Below are 17,839 nucleotides of genomic sequence, written 5' to 3'. Positions count from 1 at the left end.
GAAAATTTATCGGCAGAGCTGGAAAGGCAGATGGGGAACAGATGAAGCTTATTGTGAACCTGACGTGACGTGTACGTCACTCAGCAGTAGAGTGGCACTGGTTAATGTCCATTTAAAGATCATCACCCCGTACAAAAGCAGCCCACATTGGAATTCCCCTGAAGTGTCTTTACAAGGTATGGCAAAATACGTGATGTGAACCAAGCCATAGTGAGAAAAACATGAATATGTGTCTTTTCATGTAGGATATATAAACTTCTGGTTTCAACTGTAATTCAACTGTAATTTAAACTGTAAAACTAGTTTTACTCCTTCAAAAAAGCAGTTTATTACCAAACGAAATATACTTAGACCGAACCAAGGAAACAATGTAAAACAAGAGATTGCATAGAAGAGGAGCTACTTCACTTGCATTGACAAACTTATTGCAATCTTAGAGCATACTATAATGTGAAACGTCTGATCTCAATAGCAACGAATGGATTCTACTTAGCATATGCATACTCACTCATGATCTAGTTTCTTCATTGTGAAAACATCTTGCATGTCATCTTCAATTTGCTGCATCTCAGGGACAAAGTCTGAGTTGGCACTACTTGTAAGGGAACCATGTAAGTTTTGACTGTACTGCTGGAGTCGTTTCCATAAGTCATTGTGCAGTCTTAATAGTTTAGGATATTCTCCTTCAAAAGCCTGTTTCAGAAAGCTGGAAGCTAGGAAACAGAAAAGAAATGTGGGCAATGTCAGAATAAAAAAGGGAAAGTGGGGTTCGGGGTCCTCAATGAAAATATGTTAATCAAAAAAAAAGGGAAACTGATCTTTAACAATGGTGTCCAATAAGAACCATTAGATGAATTAGAAGACTAATTCATCTAGCAAATAACTAGAGTCATGCCTGTAAATATATACCTAGAGCGAGTCATGTCTGTAAATAAATTCCTAACACAATATGTCCATTAAATAAATAAAAGGTAGGTGTCAGTACAAAATTAATTGTGGGTTCATTTTCTAATATCTCTTCACATTGGTCATATATCTGCTCTTATGTTACAGTGAGCCCCATGTTCATTACACAATCATGGGGAATTTATCAAGGCTTGCGCTGGCATAAAAGCCTTGGTAAAGTTGAAATCATTGGTGCAGAGCCAGGAATTGCAATTATTTTCCTCCCTTACACAACCACTATGCCGAGTGGCAAAGGAGGGGTGGGGAGTGGTCGGGCCGAACCGTCACACTTGACGTCACATTCTGACTCCCTAGGGAGAAGGGAGATGTTTATTACCGCTTTTCCCTTCTGGGCTCCTCACAGCACCGCGCTGGGTCTAAAGGGGTTAATCAGAGCTGCTGGGTCTTATTAGACCCATTACAGCTCTGTTCAGCATACCCAGCCTCAGGTGGTTGGTTTCCTCTGTAAATGGGGCTCATGTAATGTAAATTTAAACAAAAATATAAATAAATAAAACTTAGAAAATGTCCCCCAGGGGTCTTTAATTACCTCATGGAGGACATTTAAAGTAAAAACTCAAAAATATTAATAAAAATCCATTCACATTTCCCCACATAATAAAAAAAATTCCCTGCTAAACTCCAAAAAAAACCCACCATAGTAGCCCTGTTTGTCCGCGACTACATATATATCAAAACGACCAAAACAAAATAGAGAATTCATTAATACTGTTCATTTTGAGTTAAATTTAAAAAAATGTACTATAAATTACAAAAAAAAAAGCCTTTTCTCCACTTTTAACCCCCAAAAAACTAAAAATGTAAAAAAAAAAATGGTTTAACTAGCTCTATGAGTCCCAAAATTTCTTGGGACTCTATTGTTTTCATAATCACTGGCCCAATTTCCCATTCCTAGCAATGGAATTTTATTTAAATTAGCACCTATTCTTTACGGTGGCAATTTAAATATGTCCTTATATTTATACAACACCAGGTAAAATAGAACAAGCAACTTCAAGATATATTTATGTGGTTAAACAAATAAAACTTACAAGATGTTGCCTTCTCAAAATGAGATGAAAGTATCTGTGTAACAGAATTCCAAAATGTGCACAGAATATCTGACTGACCATCCTATAAAACAAAAACATAAAAGACATTAAGAATATGGATAAAACTCCTTCTGCAACCACTGTATTTTTAAATAGAATAAACAGGAGGTCATCACCTTAAAGGGGTTTTCCCATGAAGGAAAATAATTCATTTTAACCACTTTACAATTTTACTCATTTTTTTTTCTGCTGTTTTAGCTCCCATTATTCCCTAGGCTGTTCAATGTAAAATCCCTGGGTTTGGGTGGGGACTCTCTAAGCAGACACATTGGGACAGATTTATCAAGCTGTCAGAATATTCCTAGTTGCCCATGGCAACCAATCACAGCTCCCCTTTAAAATATTTATGAGCACTGGTAAAAATGAAAGCTGAGATGTGATTGGATGCCATGGACAACTAGAAATATTCTGACTTTCAGACAGCTTGATAAATCTGAAATCAGAAACAAAAGCAAGATAGCTTCTCCGACCCTACATCAGAAGATACTGGGTCGGAAACCCGCGGAAACTGAAATTGTGTACACCAGCACTGAAACATGTTGAACTTATATCTGTGAAATGCTACATTTGTCTTCATGGGAATACCCCTTTAAGAACACCTGACTTACAGACAACCCCTAGTTACAGACAAAGTTCTCTGTTCACTGCGACCTTGGGTGAAGCCATCTGGAGACATAACTTTAATTTCACTGATCAGCTGTAAGCTGTCTGTAATGAAATTTTATTAATAAACCATGTTCCCATGACCACGAAAAATTTTTAAAATCCAATTGTTACTAGGTTAAAAAAAAAAAAAAAGTCTGGAGCTACAATTATAAAATATATCAGTTCCGAGTTACATACCAATTTAACTTTAGAAAAAACCTGAAGAAAAAATCTTATGCATAACCCGGGGGACTGCCAGTACCCTTTATGTGAGCTTTTGGGACCATCAAAAGAAAATGGTCAACACATGAGCAGTAGACACTAAATTATAGGACATTTTTCCTTTAGAATGTGTACAAAAAGTGTTCACATTTTGTGTAAACTGTAGCAATAAAACATTAACTAATATTCTGCTGCACATATTAAAAACAAAGTGTCTGAATACATAACATAAAAAGAAAACATGGGGGAGCATGACTTGCTCATGGAGTAGTAAAGACATTCTGCGGCTGAGCTCTCGGGCCTGACTACTCCCGTTGCTCTCCATAACCTGGCAATCACGGCTCCATCGCTTCTTATTTTGACTCGGCTGAGTCCTCCAGCAGTGCGGTGTGCAGATCCAAGATTGCGATGGCGCATGGTTCTCTGGCCTGCTCAGAAGCTGCGCACATGTCACCGCCGCCCTCTCCTTCCATGTCAGCCAACAGCATGGACTGGGACATGCGAGCCCACCTGGAATCTTTGCCCACCAAGGCAGACCTGGAAGGCCTGGTGAGCCATCTGGAGGCCTCATACAAGAAGGAGGTGGACTCCGTGAAACAGCTAAGCCATAGAATTGCTGATGCTGAGACCAGGCAAGACAGTATATGGGACACTTTAGCAGAACATCACAGGGTTTCATAAGGTTTGGACTCCTTGGTCCACATTCCAGACATCTGCAGCCATGACCTCTTGGCTCTCTTTAGCAGATACTTAAATGTCATTACTTAGTCCTCGTTACCCCCTGCCCTCCCCGGAACTCCGTATGTGTTGCCCTACTGTACTATCCTTTGTCTTTGTCATTCCCCTCATTTTCAATTACTCTTTGATGTTGTGGTTTATTCTTGCATTAACCTAACAATTAGTAAGATACACCTATATCTGTGCTCATGTGACACATTATTTCCTGTAAAATATTGTTTGAATATGCATTCAGTTTATTTCTGCAAAACAATGAGCGTGTTGTATATTTTCTATGCACAGTACTTTCAATAAAACGATTTACACATAAAAAGAAAACAATAAAAAAGGAGTACTCCGTGGGTACAGATACCCAACATCTGAGGTCTTAAAACCCATACGGAAAAGTGTAAACCAGCAAATGGAAAGGCAAAGCAAAGATGCAGAAGTGAACTTAGAGAAAAGTTGGACTGATTGGGTAGTAGACTAAGGATTGATTAAAGGAGACCTAGAGTTAAAGGGAACCCGTCGCCACATTTTTACAAATACAGCTTGTAACAAGTTTCCATAGAGACCTGTTAACTAAATGCCAACCTTTGCTAAAAATTGTTACCGTCACATCCCCAATAAAAGCAACTTCAATAAAATGAACCCCATGTTCCATTCCACTTCTTACCATTCAGCACTTCATGTCATGTGAACAGGGCTTGTCATCTAAGATCTTTTACCCCATAACATTTGCAAAATCTAACCCATGTATGTATCTGATCACATGAAATCACAGCATACCTCCACAGATTTCTACTCCAGCCAAAGCTTCCATGGAGACCTGCTGTAATTTCATGTGATCAGATACATACATGGGTTAGATTTTGCAGATGTTAGGGGGTAAAAGACCTTAGATGACATCACTCTGGTCACATGACATGAAGTTCTGAATGATGTAATAGAGCGCTCTCCCAGCGTTCCAGCAAGGCACTGTGTTAAACATTTGACAGAATATTTCCTACAGTACAGTATAGAGTCTGTAGTTGAATATTGGCAGAAGGTCCATAGGTATTGGTAGCAGTAAGACCTGTCAATCACAACTAGGGAGGCAGGGCAGTACAGTGAACACTGCATATACTGCATATGCAGGACCTGGTTGGTATCATTGGAATCACCTCAGGTGAGATGAATATAAATGGAAGGCCCCGGTGGAGAATGTTGCACAAGTAAAAGACAGTTTTAGATAATCATATTATGTTTCATAGTTAAATCTAAATTTTTTTTAGCAGATAGAATAAATAAAAGAAAATAACCATTAAAATTAACTGCACAATAAGTTTGTTTTATGGAAATTTGCTTACAAATAATAGCTTGATATAATTAGGCATCATGTTTTGTTATTTCACATAAATCTATGTAGTATGTAAAATATTACAATAGTACATAATAGTTGCCATAATGATTTTGGGGCTTGCTGCTGATTGTACAATTACATTAACATCTTAGGGACACGGCATAGGATGGCCTTCAGGACACAGCAAGTTTTTTTGCTTTTCCCTGCTTGAATTCCAAAAGACATAACTTTTTTTCCTTTTTCCGACAATCAAGAGAGTTATTAAGGATTGTTTAATGCAGGAAAAGGTAACTGTTAGATTGGTACTATTACAGAGTACATCTAACTTTTTGATCGCTTTCTATTTTATTTTTTGGGAGGTAGGAACCACTAAAATTGCAATTTTTAATTAGCTTTTTACATTTTTATTTGTTATACCTTTCAGAATACGTGTATAATAATGTAATATCTGCTTAGCAAAGTTCGCTATGGATGTAGCAATACGAATGATGTGTGTGTGGGGAGTGTTATTTTATTATTTTTATCACAATATAATTATATATAGGAAAATGGGAGAGTTTTGTGCATTTTTATTTATTTTTTTAAACTTTTTTTTTTACTGTCCCACTAGATGGTTATTACATTGCAATGTAATGTATGCAGTGCAGTGTTTTACTGACAGTTTGCGTATTAGACCTAGTCTTGGACTGGGCCTATTAGGCCACCATAAGTGGCAGAACTGGAGGTCTTCAACAAACCTCCGGCTGCCATTGCAACCCTCTGCACCTTGAGATGACATTGCGGGGGACGACAGAGGGAACCCTTTCCCTTTGTCTGTATCTCTCCTTAGCTGCTGTTTGATTGCGGAAGTAAAGGGGCTAAACAGCACGGCAAGGTGAGATCTTCCTGCTGGGCAGACACAGCAGAGATCAGCAGGACGAAAATGATCGTCCAAATGTGGCAATTGCACCCTAATTTGGACAATCTATTTCATCCTACGTGGTTAAGAATAACCAAGTTAACCATATGACAGAACAGAAGAAAAAGAAACAAACTAATAAGTCAGGTTTAGTTCATATCAAGAGTTTCCAACATGTGTCCCAGAAGTACTTGGTCACAGTCTATGGGTGGCATACTATATGCAACTGCGTTGAGCATACACTGGAGTTCACAATTAAAAAACAATGTATGATCACCTGAGAAATAATGTACTTTTCCTCAATTAACATTTGATGATTTTTGTAAGGGCTACACCATGCCTCCGGTGTTTTACAAAATTTCAAAAAGAATACAACTGTCACCAACCAATAGGAACCATACAGGCCTTTGCTTTGAATGACTTTCAATAGCCTCTCACACTGCTCTGGTGGGATTTTCCTCCACTCTACTTCCAGTCTCCAGTTCTGTAACTGTTATGGGTTTCGATAAGGACTCTGGGTTGGCCTTTTAATTGTTTCAATGTGTCCCCTTTCAAGGAACTGCTTTACCCTTTCTGCTGTGTGACTGGGGGCATTGTCCTGCATGAAAATTGCTGGCTGAATAATAATAATAACCCTAGGAAAGAACCATGTGTTGTTTAAGAAGGTTCTGATACACACTTGCATTCACTCTGTCATGTAGGCGACGCTCAACTCCTTTCACCGACTACTTTACACACTTTGGTTTTAGTCTTTCCCCAGTTTGTTGATGATCAGACACAAATAAATTAAACTTTTTGCACCACTAAAAAAAAACCCGTGGACCACTTTTTTGTCCACATCTAGCTTTTTGATTCTTTCTGCTAATGAGAGCGTGAGTGTGGGCTTTCAGTCCAAATGCTCTTAAACATTGAGATACTGAATGACGAAACTGACTATAAACACAGTACAGACTGCTACATATAGGAAACCCATATGTATTACAGGTGTAATTACAAGTGTTATTTTCATTTTCTTAAAAGGGAAGCTCATCTTAATAACATGTACACTGGTTGCTTCTAAACAGCCGCAGGTGACTTTTCCAAGGCTAAAGTTATAAATGCATACTAACTTCAGAGAAACCAAAGCAACACAATTGATTATAATTTCTGATTTATGGCTTTATACATAGCTGATGCACAGCTAATTTATTAAAATATTTCTCACCCAGAAGCATAAAAAACCACTAAAAACACTAATTTATGTCTACAACTTCAAGAAAAAGGCTTGTGTAATCATTTGGCCTAAGGAAGAGAAGTAAAAATAGTATATTATTACGAATACATAATCTCAGCTTTGAGAAAGAAAATGTGTGACAATCTAATTATAAAAGTGGAAGTAATTAACCCATTCAGCAAATGACAGCAGAAAGAAATACATAACTACTGTTCATGCGCTGGTCTCTGTGCTGGTGAATAAAAACCACACTCCTGCTCCTTTCCATATACGCTTTGTGAGAAGTAAGATATTCTGGTACTCTGTATTGTAGTCATGGAGACACTGCCCTCACTGCTAAAAGCTAAAAATATATATATTGGACTGCATAGAACGTGGAGCAATAATATTAACCCCCTAAGGTGGCAGCCAGTTCAGGCCTTTATGTGTAGCTTGGTTTTTCCAAATCTGACTTGTGCCATTAAATGGTAATAACTCTGAACACTTTACACTTATCAAAGTCTTCTTGTTAGTGGTACGTTTTCGTTAAACTGTTTTCGTTAAAAACAAACAAGAAATTTGGAAGAAATATAGAAAACTTCAACCCGCGTGGGACTAAGCCATTGTGGGGCTTCAGAACCAAGTCCTATTAATCTGCCATTATGTCAGTATAAGGGTTTATAACTTCATTACTCTTCCACAAATCCAGGGGATTTTGAGACTATTTTCTTTAAAGGAAACCTACCACTTGAAGTGGCAGGTTTCTGATGGAAATACCGGGCACCAGCTCAGGGTGAGCTGGTGCCGGAGCTTATTTTCGTTAGTGTTTTAAACCGCGGTATCGCGGTTTAAAACACTTTTTAAACTTTATAGCCGGCACAGGCAGGTACGCGCTCGGCGCTTACCATGCGCGCGGCTCTCCTTCACTTCCTATGTAGCCGCGCGCATGGTAAGCGCCGAGCGCGTACCTGCCTGCGCCGGCTATAAAGTTTAAAAAGTGTTTTAAACCGCGATACCGCGGTTTAAAACACTAACGAAAATAAGCTCCGGCACCAGCTCACCCTGAGCTGGTGCCCGGTATTTCCATCAGAAACCTGCCACTTCAAGTGGTAGGTTTCCTTTAAACACTGTACTTCAAATTAGTTGAAAAATTAGGATGATATATTTTGCGTTTTGTTATGAAAAAAAAATAAAAAATTATATATATATCAAATTTTTTTGTAAATGATCAATTTACAAAGTTCAAATTTCTCTTCTTTTCAGGCAAATTAGTCATCCCACCCAAATAGCTTCATAAAAAACATTTCCCGAATGACTGCTTTATATTGTCATGGTGTTTTATGTTACCTAAGAATTTACGGTGCGATTGGGTGCTTGGATCCGACCACTGGAATTCAGCAGGAGTTGACTATAGAAGTTTTGATGCCACATTGCTGCTAAGTTAGAACACACTCTTCCCACTGTCAAAATATAGTGGAATAATTGAAGAGATCCCAGATCAGACGATTTAAGGGGAACCCATTATCAGAAATTGGCCTAATAAACCACTACCAGTATGTTGTGTAGAAGCTTTACACCTTCCAGATCATATTTCTTTCATGGCCCAGCATGGTTCTATCATTCAGAAAAATCTACTTTTAAATTAAATGTAAACTGGTTGTACAAAGTCAAGGAGTGGCATCAGGTACCAGACCATTGGAGATCTAGTAAGTGATGTCTCTGGATGCAGGACAATTAATTACAGTGAAGGGGGGCATTCTGAGGCAAGGAGAGCTTGAATTCACCTTGAATACTTCTCACTTCAAAGTAAATTTTCTGGATAATGCCGCCACACTGGACCATCAAAGAAACATGATTTGGAAGGTCCAGTATGCTTGACATCATACTGGTAGAGGTTAATTTTTTCTGACAGGTTCCCTTTAAGAATAAAGCAGACTTGATCACGCAACAAAAAAATCTAGCTCTAGGTTTGCAAAAAAACCACAGGGTTTGTATGTTTGGGCAGAGCTTCATTTATCTTCCTTCTCAAACAGCATAGCAAAAAAATACTTTAGAATAAATTAAAATGTAGCATTTTATGCTCTTTTTCACAGTTTGGTAACTGAGGCATTCAGATTTTTCATAAATGCAAATAAGGACTACAGCATTCAAATTTATACAATTCATTGCAGTTTTAAGTGGATACCTACTTTTGCAATTTCATCAATGAAACAAACATGGGACACAGGATCTCTTTTTTTTGTCAAAACCTTCTGGAGATGTTGCACCTGCAAAATACACAATGTAAATTAGTGCATGTTCATGGTCAGTATTGACAATTAAGTCAATAGCAGTATTTGTCTTGTGTTACCTGGACACATGCTGCATAAATCTGATCCATTAATTTTTCCATATTAGTCCACAGTGCTGCTCGAAAAGCTGCTGTATTACCTGGCTGAGGCATAGCTGCCCGTCCTGGTGCTCCTAACAAAATGAACATATAGAAATATATATGCACAAAGTTTACCATGCAAGGCAATATGAAATGCTATGGAATGATATGAAACAGATTCAGTTTGAAATCAGAAGCACACTGAAAAATGGGAATAGCGACTCATATGGATTAAACTTTCTTTTTTTTCTGTTCCAGTCTTGCCTCTGGATTAAAAAAAAACCTCTAAAATCAACTCTGCACTGCTTGAAAAAGTGACTGACTCCGTTTAATCATCCTAAAATGAGGACCTTGTACATTATAGTTTTATTGTCAAAGAGCCTTTCATGTGCTAATAATCAAAATATTATATAATATATAAAATTATTCAAAACATGTTTTAAAAAAATTCCTGCATGTATATGTATTTTTTTATTACAATGTAATTTGGTAGGTGGATTTGAAAATAGAAACTGCTTGCAACCTAATAGCATAGGGAGATTTCTTGCTTTACCTTATCCCTGTATTACATCTATGCCTCATCTATTACCTGACAGATTAGATTTGTATGATAGGAGGATACATATTTCTAAAGTATATTCAAATTAATATTGCATGTACATTAATGTTTCAACCTAGACTTTAATACCAAATATAATGGGGCAATACTATAGTATCCTGTATTATGATTGCTAGGTAAAAGGACAATATGGAAATGATTGCTATGCAAAAAAAAACTTTTTCTCAGGGCGATTAAGAAAAAATTCCTTACTGGCTGTGAGGATAATAAGGAAATCGTCACCTAATTCTCAGGAAGGGATTTTTGTGTTTTTTTTTAAATAAATAGACTACTTACACAGGGAACAGGAAGTATTCGGGCCCCTTTAAATTTTTCACTCTTTGTTTCATTGCAGCCAATTAGCAAAATCAAAAAAGTTCCTTTTTTGCTCATTAATATACACTCTGCACCCCATCTTGACATAAAGAAACAGGAAACAAAAAAAACTGAAATGTAGAACTTTTTTCTAATTTATTATACAATATTGAGTAGAAGCACCTTTTGAGCTAATACAGCCATAAGTCTACTTGGAAATGATGAACCAGGCTTTTCACACCTAATTTTGGGGATCCTCTGCATCTTTCTTGCAGATCCCCTCCAGTTTTCTCAGGTTGGATGGTGAACGTTGGTGGAAGCCAATTGGGTTTAGGTCAGGGTTATGGCTGGGCCAGTCAAGAATGGTCACAGAGTGGTTTTGAAGCCACTGCTTTATTATTTTAACTGTGTGCGTAGGGTCATTGAGGGAGAAGTGTCTGAGGTAAAACTGTTCTAGTTGGCCATGGAAACCAAACAGAGCTCAGCTTTAATTTTATAAACAGCTCTGGGAAAATGAAAGTGGAGCTCTGATTGGTTGCCATGGGCAATTAGAACACTTCTGCTCTCAGACACTTACCCAGTATCTTGTTTGAAAGGTGAACCTTCTTCCCAGTCTGAAGTCCAGAGCACTTTGGAAGAGGTTTCCTGAATGGCCGCATTCATCTTTCTTTCAATTGCAACCAGTCGTCCTGTGCCTGCAGCTTAAAAACGCCCCCATAGCATTATGCTGCCTCCACCATGTTTAACTGTTGGGATTGTATTCGGCATGGGATGAGCAGTGCCTGTTTTTCTCTACACATACTACTAAGAATTAAAGGGGTTATCCGAGTAAAAAAAGTTACTTATGACCAGGCTTGGGCGGGCTATTTAAAAATAATAAACGTGTACTTACCTCCTCCGGCGCCAATGATGTCCACGCCGCGGTCCATTTGATCCGTGCCCCTGTTTGTTTACAGGGGCACAGAAGTCGCGCACAGGGTCGGCGATGTGGCCGGCTCCTCCCATCTGTCCCTATCTCTCAGCATTGTAAGCGCTGGAAGATGGTGTCGGAGGTAGTTTCCGGCTGGCAGGAAGCTCCCTGTGCACCCCTGTAAACGAACCGGCACACAGATGAGACAGACCGGAGCACGGGACATCAGCGGCGCTGGAGGAGGTAAGTGCATGTTTATTATTTTTAAATAGCCCTCCCCAGCCCGGCCCTCAGTAATTTTTTATACACGGATAACCCTTTAGCCCCTTCCCCTAACCCCTTCCCGTTTTTGCGTTTTCATTTTTCACTCCCCACATTCAAAAATCTGTAACTGTTTTATTTTTCAATGTACAGAGCTGTGTGACGGCTTATTTTCTGCGTAACAAATTACACTTTAAAATGGTGGTATTTATAATTCCATGCCGTGTACTGGGAAGCGGGAAAAAAATTACAAATACAGTGAAATTGGTAAAAAAAAACGCATTTGTGCCGTATTCTTGTGGGCTTGGATTTTACGCATTTCACTGTACGCCCCAAATGACATGTCTACTTTATTCTTTGGGTCAGTATGATTACGTGGATAACAAATTTCTATAGGTTTTATAATGTTTTCATACATTTAAAAAAATTCAAACCTCCTGTACAAATTTTTTTGGGGGGATTTTGCAATCTTCACTTTTTATAGAATTTTTTAAACTTTTTTTAAAATGGCAAAAAAGTGCCATTTTCAACTTTGGGCGCGATTTTCCGTTACGGGGTTAAACACAGTGACAAACCGTTATCATATTTTGATACCTAATGTGTATATGATTTTTACTGTTTATTTATATTTATATCCGTTCTAGGGAAAGGGGGGTGATTTGAATTTTTAGGGGTTTTTTTATTATAATTTTTTAAAAACTTTTTTTTAATTTTTATTTCTACTATTTTTCAGACTCCCTAGGGTACCTTAACCCTAGGGTGTCTGTACGATCCTATCAATAACTGCTATACTAGAGTATGGCAATATATGGGGATTTTACTCATTGTTATGAATGGGTTAACCCGAAGTAGCTTCGGGTCATTGTGAGACCCGACGCTACCATGATGACGGATTCCCGCTCCCCGATGACGTCATGGGGAGCGACGATCCTCGGAAAGATGGCGGCGCATCTTCAGCCGGCGGCGATCAGCAGGAAAACACCCGTGATCACGGGTGTTACCGGTAAGCCTTTGCTACAATATGCAGCAAAGACTTACAGGCTATGGAGAGGTCTCAGCCCGCGAGCCCTCTCCATGCACCGGGACCCGGCTATTACGTCATGTGTCGGTAAGGGGTTAAGACCAAAGTTCAATCTTCATCTCATCAGACAGGAGAATCTTATTTTTCATAGTCTAGGAGGTTCGACTGGTGGGGCATTGTAGTGATAGTTGACTTTAACCCCTTAACGACTTTTAGTTTTTTCACTTCCATTTTTCACTCCCCACCTTCAAAAATCTATAACTTTTTTATTTTTCCACATAAAGAGCTCTGTTATGGCTTATTTTCTGCGTAACAAATTGCACTTCGTAGTGACGGTATTTAATATTCCATGGCACGTACTGGGAAGCGGGAAAAAAATTTCAAATGCAGTGAAAATGGTGAAAAAATACATTTGCGACGTTTTCTTGTGGGCTTGGATTTTACAGCTTTCACTGTGTGCCCCAAATGACATGTCTACTTTATTCTTTGGGTTGCTACGATTATGTGGATACCAAATTTGTATAGGTTTTATAATGTTTTCATACATTTACAAAAATTAAAACCTCCTGTACAATTTTTTTTTTTTTAATTTTGCCATCTTCTGGCAGCAATAACTGTTTCATACTTTGGTGTATGGAGCTGTGGGTGGTGTCATTTTTTGCGACTTTTGATGGAGTTTTCATTGCTATCATTTTTAGGACTGTGCGACCTTTTGATCACTTTTTATGAATTTTTTTCATTTTTGACTTTGGACGCTATTTTTCGTTACGGGGTTAAACTTCTTTTTACTTTTACTATTTTTCAGACTCCCTAGGGTACTTTAACCCTAGGTTGTCTGATCGATCCTACCATATACTGCCATACTGCAATAAGGCAGTATATTGGGATTTTACTCCTCATTCATTACAATGTGTAATGAATGGGTTAAAACGAGACAGCTTCAGGTCTTCGTGAGACCCGAAGCTGTCATGGCAACGGATCACCGCTCTCCGTGACCTCATCGGGGAGCGAAGATCCGCGGCAAGATGCAGCAAAGACTTACCGGCTATGGAGAGGGCTCTCCATGCACCGGGACCAGGCGCGCGCCGTACTAGTACAGCTTACGTTGGGAAAGGAGTTAAGGAACTTTTTTCCATTTCCCTACTGCAGTGGTTCTCAACCTTTCTAATGCTGGGACCCCGCAATACAGTTCCTCATGTTGTGGTGACCCCAAACCATGCAACTCGCAGTAAAAACACAATAAAATTGCGGCTCCAATGGCTTTAGGCGACCCCCGGTTTTGGCCGTTCGACCCCCGCTGGGGTCCTGACCCACAGGTTGAGAACCACTGCCCTACTGCATCTCTGGAGCTCAACAACAGTGATCTGGGGGTTTTCTTTAACTCTCTCACCAAGGCTCTTCTTCCATGATTGCTTAGTTTGGCTGGATGGACAGGTTGAGGAACATTTATGGTTGTCCCGAACTTCTTTCATTCAAGCATTATGTAGGCCACAGTACTCAGAACACAGATCCTTAAGTGCTGCAGAAATGATTTTGTAACCTTGGCCAGATCTGTGCCTTGCCTCAATTCGGTCTCTAAGCTCCATGGGCAATTCTGTAGAACTCATGATTCATATGTACTCCGATATGCATTGTGAGCTAGGAGGTCTTACATTGAAAGGTGTGTGCCTTTCCCAATCAAATCCAATCAGTTAACTTAAACACAGATGGACTTCAATGAAGGAGTAGAACCATCTCAAGGAGGATCAGAAGTAAATGGACAGCAAATTAGTTAAATGTGAGTGTCACTGCAAAGGGTCTGAATGTTTATGACCATGTGATATTTCAGTTTTTCTTGTTTAATAAATTAGCAAATATATCTACATTTCAGTTTATATTCTGTCAAGATGGGTTGTAGATTGTACATTAATGAGCAAAAAAAATTTTTTTTCATCTACATAATTGGCTGCGATGAAACAAAGAATGAAAAATTTAAAAGGGTCTGAATACTTTCCGTACCCACTGTATATTCCTTTCTTTTTCGTTTAATGGTGGAGAACTTACTATTTATCCCTCAGTCTAGTTTGATCACTACCACCAGTCAGCCTAGTATAATCACTGTCACCAGTCAGTTGTTAGCCTAATGTAATCAGTACTGGCAGTCACTCTTCAGTTTAGTATAATCTCTGCCACCAGTCAGCCCTCAGTCAGAATTCTAGAAAGGACTTTTCATAACCTACCTGAAGAGGCTAGTAGTTTAAAGGGGTAAAATCAGTTTCCCTTAAAGGGAAAACATAAATGCTATATTAGAGAAACCTTCATCATATAATGAGAGCAACTCAGATCTTAAACTCATTGGGGGGAGATTTATAAGAAGTGGCTAACTGTTCTAGTTGCTCATAGCAACCAATCAGAGCTTTCATTTTCCCACAGATGTTTATAAAATTACAGCTGAGCTCTGATTGGTTTCCATGGGAAACTAGAATAGTTTTACTTCAGACACTTCTGATAAATCTCCCCCGCCCTGCATCACACCTTTTGTACCTGACATAAGCTGGGGAGGTTGTGGAAGGAGGTATGAAAACTTACTTTCTCTTTTAGAGAATCTTTCCTCCATCAGTTCAAACTTTTCTCTTAAAATATACAAATCCTCAGTGACCATAAAGCTAGGTTTTGCTGCTCTATGGAGATTCTGGAGCTCCTTTGTTCAATATATACAGATGGTATGGTTTTACTGGTTATAACATCTATACTTGTTATAACCTCTTACTAGGACACTGACCCCTGGGAGGCTCCCTTAGGGTTTCAAGAATAAATTGAGTCCGGTCTTACTGCTCCAGTCTGCTTTCCTATCTGATTCTATTTATCTTTTGTCTCCGCTTTTAACCTTATGCTTTTCTTTTATTTGCAATTACTTATGATAACAAGTAAAAAAAAGTATAATCACCAGATGTGACATTACTAAAGACCATTTTGCAGCCTGGCAAAATGAAAACATAAAAAAAAAAGGTCAATAGGTTTTTGTGTAAGAAAAATTAAAGCAGTAATGCATTTTAGGAAACAGAATTAAATCCCAGCATCTAGCAAATGCACCTGTTTCAGATTTCATGCTGAGCGTATAAAATAGAAAAAAAACACACAATACAGTGTAAAAATAGAAAGGCATACATTAGCAAGATAAACACTCATTCTTCACAGTTTGCAACAATCTTGAAATGAAATGTTTTCTTTTAAAGTGGTAAAAATTGCCTTCATACCTCTCTGAACGGCTTGCGATGTTTGTGTTAGAACCTTTATATCAAGAGCGTTGTTGATATTCTCATCTAGTGCTGTGCAATAACCATCCACAACACCAGTAATGGTATCTTTTAGAGCTCCCAGGTTGTAGAAAACCTGTAATGCCGTCCCAACCTGTGTTGGATTCTAAAGAGGAAAAATAAAAAAGTTTAAAATAGAAGATTGCTTAAGTGTTTCTATTCATAGATGTTGTAAACCGTACAAAATCTTACAGCCCCCTTCCAGGGTTAAAGATTTATGTCTGTAACCATTTACCCTAAACATGCCACTATTTTTAGTACAGGAACTTCACTGTACTTAGTCTTCAAAAAGAACTGAGTAAAGTAAATAAACTAAATATGGAGTAAAAATATTAAAGTTTTTTTTTTATAAAGAAGTTTTAAAGGGTTTGTCCAACTTCCAACAAATTGCACTTTGTAGTGACGGTATTTAATATTCCATGGCGCGTACTGGAAAGCGGGAAAAAAATTCCAAATGCAGTGAAAATGGTGAAAAAATACATTTGCGACGTTTTCTTGTGGGCTAAGATTTTACAGCTTTCACTGTGCATCCCCAAATGACATGTCTACTTTATTCTTTGGGTCGGTGCAATCACGAGAATACCAAATTTGTATAGGTTTTATAATGTTTTCTACATTTACAAAAATTAAAACCTCCTGCACTAAAAAAAATGTTGTTTTTTAAAATTCTGTCATATTCTGGTTCTAATAACTTTTTCATACTTTGATGCACAGAGCTATGGGTGGTGTAATTTTTTGTGGCTTTTGCTGACAATTTCAATGTTTCTATTTTCAATACTGTTTTATTTTTTTTTTTCACTAATCTTCAGACCCCCTAGGGTACGTTAACCCTAGGTTTTCTGATTGATCCTACCATTTACTGCCATACAACAGTATGGCAGTATATGGGGATTTTCCTCCTCATTCATGACAATGTACGAATCAACGGCAACTTTGCTGGTGCATGTTACAGCCACAAGCTAGGGGAGGGGAGTCGCGACCAGCTTTGCACATGTAGAGGCTGGAATTTTTGCCAGTTCTTCTTTGCAGCATTGCTGTAGCTCAGTTGCATTGTTTTGAGAATGTGGAGCCACATATTCTTACTGGAATTTAGGTCTGGACATATGCTTTGATGTAAACCATTTAATTGAATCTTTGGCTGTATGTTCAGGGTCGTTGTTCTGCTGGATACAATTTTCAAGCTCATGCCATTTTCAACCCCTTCACACACCACAACGATAAAGTACATAGTGATGGGTTAGGGGATTTAATTGAGAGAGCCTACTGGTTGAACTCTCTCCATACAGGGTTGGTGTCAACAGCATTACACAGCTTAAACCTACCATTAACATCTAACTTGACAAGTGTATGGTCAAACTCAACCATGGCACCTAACAGCATTGCTAATTGGCGCCCCTATCTTGGATGTCCCTCCCCCCATGATAATTCTCCTAGAGACTCATAGGCCTTTCACTCAACCCGTTCTGTAGTCGAAGACATACAGATCACCAGCAGATACACAATATACTGTAAGAGAATAGTATTGTAGTACACTATGTGAGTGATCAGGTCATTAGAAATCATAAAGTTGGGCCCTATTAACCAATAAGGCAACTTCTAAAGGCAAATGATTACTAGTTTATATTTAGAAATATCAGTAAAAGGGAGATGCAGGAAACTATGGGAGAGCCAAAAATGCTATTATATTCAGTGCTACTTTTTTACAACTTTCATTTTGCAGTCCAAATGATAATTCTTAAGGGTCAGTATGATCGACATACCGTATATACTATACAGTATAAGCAGAGACAACAAATTTTACCACCAAAACTGGGAAAACCTATTGACTCGAGTATAAGCCCAGGGTGGGAAATGCATTGGTCACAGCCTCCCAGTATATAGCCAGCCAGCCCCCAAAAGTATATAGCCAGCCGCCAGTACTCTATAGCCAGCCAGCCCTGAGTAGTATATAGCCAGACAGCCCCAAGTAGTATACAGTCAGTCCCCTTAGTATA

General features: G+C 38.5%; 1 protein-coding gene across 2 annotated transcripts in view; it reads right to left on the bottom strand.

Moving 5' to 3' along the window:
* Positions 1–17,839, bottom strand: part of COG5 (component of oligomeric golgi complex 5) — a 220,621-nt gene that overhangs the window by 94,843 nt on the left and 107,939 nt on the right. For both annotated transcript variants that reach the window (XM_072147149.1, XM_072147148.1), the window contains exons 8-12: positions 15,786–15,951; positions 9,424–9,536; positions 9,263–9,340; positions 1,998–2,079; positions 509–713 (exon numbers count right to left, since the gene is read on the bottom strand). In XM_072147149.1, coding sequence (XP_072003250.1) covers positions 509–713; positions 1,998–2,079; positions 9,263–9,340; positions 9,424–9,536; positions 15,786–15,951 — 644 coding nt within the window. The remainder of the gene's footprint in view (positions 1–508; positions 714–1,997; positions 2,080–9,262; positions 9,341–9,423; positions 9,537–15,785; positions 15,952–17,839) is intronic.

Source organism: Engystomops pustulosus, chromosome 4 (assembly GCF_040894005.1).
Source record: "Engystomops pustulosus chromosome 4, aEngPut4.maternal, whole genome shotgun sequence".
Taxonomy (NCBI): Eukaryota; Metazoa; Chordata; class Amphibia; order Anura; family Leptodactylidae; genus Engystomops; species Engystomops pustulosus.
This window is presented reverse-complemented; position numbering and strand designations above follow the sequence as displayed.